This window comes from Arachis duranensis, chromosome 7, assembly GCF_000817695.3.
Source record: "Arachis duranensis cultivar V14167 chromosome 7, aradu.V14167.gnm2.J7QH, whole genome shotgun sequence".
Classification (NCBI taxonomy): Eukaryota; Viridiplantae; Streptophyta; class Magnoliopsida; order Fabales; family Fabaceae; genus Arachis; species Arachis duranensis.
This window is the reverse complement of record NC_029778.3, coordinates 62,138,962-62,141,907: the sequence shown is the minus strand read 5'-3', so window position 1 is coordinate 62,141,907 and position 2,946 is coordinate 62,138,962. Positions and strand designations below refer to the sequence as shown.

The 2,946-nt window shown below is 39.7% G+C and overlaps 1 protein-coding gene across 1 annotated transcript; it reads left to right on the top strand.

Moving 5' to 3' along the window:
* Positions 1–1,371: 1,371 nt before the first annotated feature.
* On the top strand, positions 1,372–2,741 carry LOC107459253 (AT-hook motif nuclear-localized protein 28). Its single transcript, XM_016077475.3, has one exon. It carries the CDS (start codon positions 1,770–1,772, stop codon positions 2,607–2,609), a length of 840 nt encoding a protein of 279 aa, XP_015932961.1. The 5' UTR covers positions 1,372–1,769; the 3' UTR covers positions 2,610–2,741.
* The last annotated feature ends 205 nt before the right edge of the window (positions 2,742–2,946 follow it).

Genomic DNA, 2,946 nt, shown 5'->3' with positions numbered 1-2,946 from the left:
AACCAGAAGACATTGGAATGGAATTAAACAAATATTTTGATATCTTCATGGAACAGTTGATATGGGACTGTCTTATCCATATGAATCCAAGCCACAATTAGTTGGTTATGCAGATACATGATACTTCTCCGATCCACACAAAGGAAGATCTCAAACAGGATACCTATTCATATATGGTGATACAGCTATATCATGGAGATTCACGAAACAGACGATAGCAGCAACATCCTCTAATCATGCTAAAATACTAGGCATTACTAACGATACATGAAGCCAGTCACGAGTGTTTTTGGCTCAGGAGTTTAATCCAATATATTCTGTCATCATGTGGACTGACTAATAGGAAAATAGCTCCAACTATTCTGTTTGAAAATAATACATCATGCATTGCTCAACTTAAAGGTGGATATATCAAAGGTGATAGAACAAAGCATATTTCTCTCAAATTCTTTTTCACTCATGACCTTCAAAATCAAGGAACTATTGATGTCCAATAGACCCACTCAAGCGATAATCTGATAAATTTATTTACAGAGTCACTTCCAAAATCCTCTTTTGAAAAATTGGTATATCAAATTGGGATGTGCCGATTTTGAGATTTAAATAATGTTGACAAGGGAGGAGAAGACTGTACTCTTTTTTCCTTGGTCATGTTTTTATTCCTATTGAGTTTTTCTTGACAAAGTTTTTAAAGATATAATCTTCATCACAAACAATATTGTATTCTTTTTTCTTCACTAAAATTTTTTATCCTATTAACTTTTTCTTTAATAAAATTTTAATGAATCATGATGCTAAATGAACATTTAAAGAGGAGTAGTGTGATATGAATGGATAGATGCTCATTTAATAACTTGTGATTTTCTTAAAAAAAAAATGGGCAACTCAATTTTTTTAAAATGAATGATTCAAGTTCTCAAAATGAACTGCACTTAATGGAGTTTGAAAAAATAAGTTTTATACGTATAAATAGAAAGGCATAAATCTAAAATATGCACACTATTAATATATAAAACACTCCTTTTTTTTCTCTTTACATATATACAATATACTCTTACGTATATTAATAAATATATATAAATTATTTCTATTATATTGAGATAATAATATTGATAAATATTAATACTAAAATTTTTTATTTATATTTTTTTTACAACAGTACAACACTAATATTTATTATAATTATACGAAAATTCCAGCGAGTCCTTATCAAAGATATACCAATGCCCAAATTTCATTCAACATCTATCCCTAATTTCTGTCTCATCTGTCCCTGTGGGGACCCAACTCCACTTGACCCCCAACCAGCGGCGCCATTGGTCTTTTACTTAGTTTCCAAGCTTACGCATCTCTCTCTCTCTCTCTCTCTCTCTCTCTCTCTCTCTCCATAAAAACCAAAGCAAATAAACATAAACAAATCCAAACAACTCACTCTTACTTTTCACCGCGAAGAGCATTGTGCAATTTTGCCTTGCGAGGTCTCTCTCTTTTATAATCCCTTCTACTCTATTCCCTAACCTTTCCCCTCCATTATTCCTGCTCCATACACCATACTTATCTCTAAGCTATCATCAGCAAAAACAAATAAAAATCAAACCACCCTCCAAAACCCAAGCTATTTGCACCAATCATAAACTCTCCTTTGGATCACTTTAAGCTTAGTTTATATCAAAAGACGACCCAAAAATCCAAAAGAAGAAAAGAAAAGTAATGAATTACCCAGATCAATAACAGTACCTAAGAAGAATACGGGTTCGAGAAAACGCACCATGTTCTCGAAGCTTCATCAACAACCGCAACAGCAACAGCAACAGCAGCACGCCTTCCAACTCTCCCGAGAATGCCAAACCTCAGAAGACGATGACAGCAGGAACAGCGGTGGGCCCACTCTCGGCCCGGCCCAAAAGCCAAACGCAACAGACGACGCCACTATCGAAGTCATTAGGCGTCCCAGGGGCCGTCCACCTGGCTCCAAAAACAAGCCCAAGCCTCCTCTCGTAATAACACAGGAGCCCGAGCCCGCCATGAGCCCATACATTCTCGAAATCCCCAGTGGAAACGACGTCGTTGAATCTATAGCTAGCTTCACACGACGCAAGAACTCAGGCCTCTGCATCCTCTCCGGTTCTGGAACCGTTTCCAACGTCACTCTCCGTCAACCATCCAACGCCGCCTCCCCCGGCGCCACTGTTACGTTCCACGGCCGCTTCGAAATACTCTCGATCTCCGCTACTTTTGTCCCTCACGCGCCGCCGCCGCCGGTTCCAAGTTCGTTCTCCATCTCTCTAGCCGGACCTCAGGGCCAGATCGTCGGCGGACTCGTCGCCGGCAAGCTGATCGCCGCCGGGATGGTGTACGTGGTTGCGGCGTCGTTCAGCAAAGCGGCGTACCACAGGCTGCAATCGTCGGAGGAAGAGGTCGCTGGTGGAGGTGGAGGAGGAGAGGTGCAGTCACCGCCGGTTTCTGCTGCGACGGAGAGCGGGAGTGGTGGCGGCGGCGGAGGGGGACACGTGGCGATTGGAGATCAGTCCTGTGGAGTTGGAATCATGTACAGCGGTCACCTTCCTTCCGATGTGATTTGGGCTCCAACGGCAAGACCACCATTTTGATTTTATACGTCGAAATCACTTTCATTGTGGCTAATTGTCTATTGTGAACTGTTTTAGATTGGACGATTTTTATTTTTCATTTTTTTATGTTTTTACTTTAGTTTAATTGCTAATTGATTTAGTGTTTTTTTAGCTGCAGTTTCAAATTTCTATTAGAAACAGTTTTTTTTTTCTCCTTTTTGTGGCTTCTTTTGGTGCACGATCAGATAATCGGTTGAAGTGTTACTTGTTAAATACTCTTTACATCTAACCAGTGATCTTCGAGTTTTCTGCTAAATCCCGAAATAGTTAGATTCTGAGTAGGATTAGTTGAGTGCGAGTATAGTGCTTAATTAAT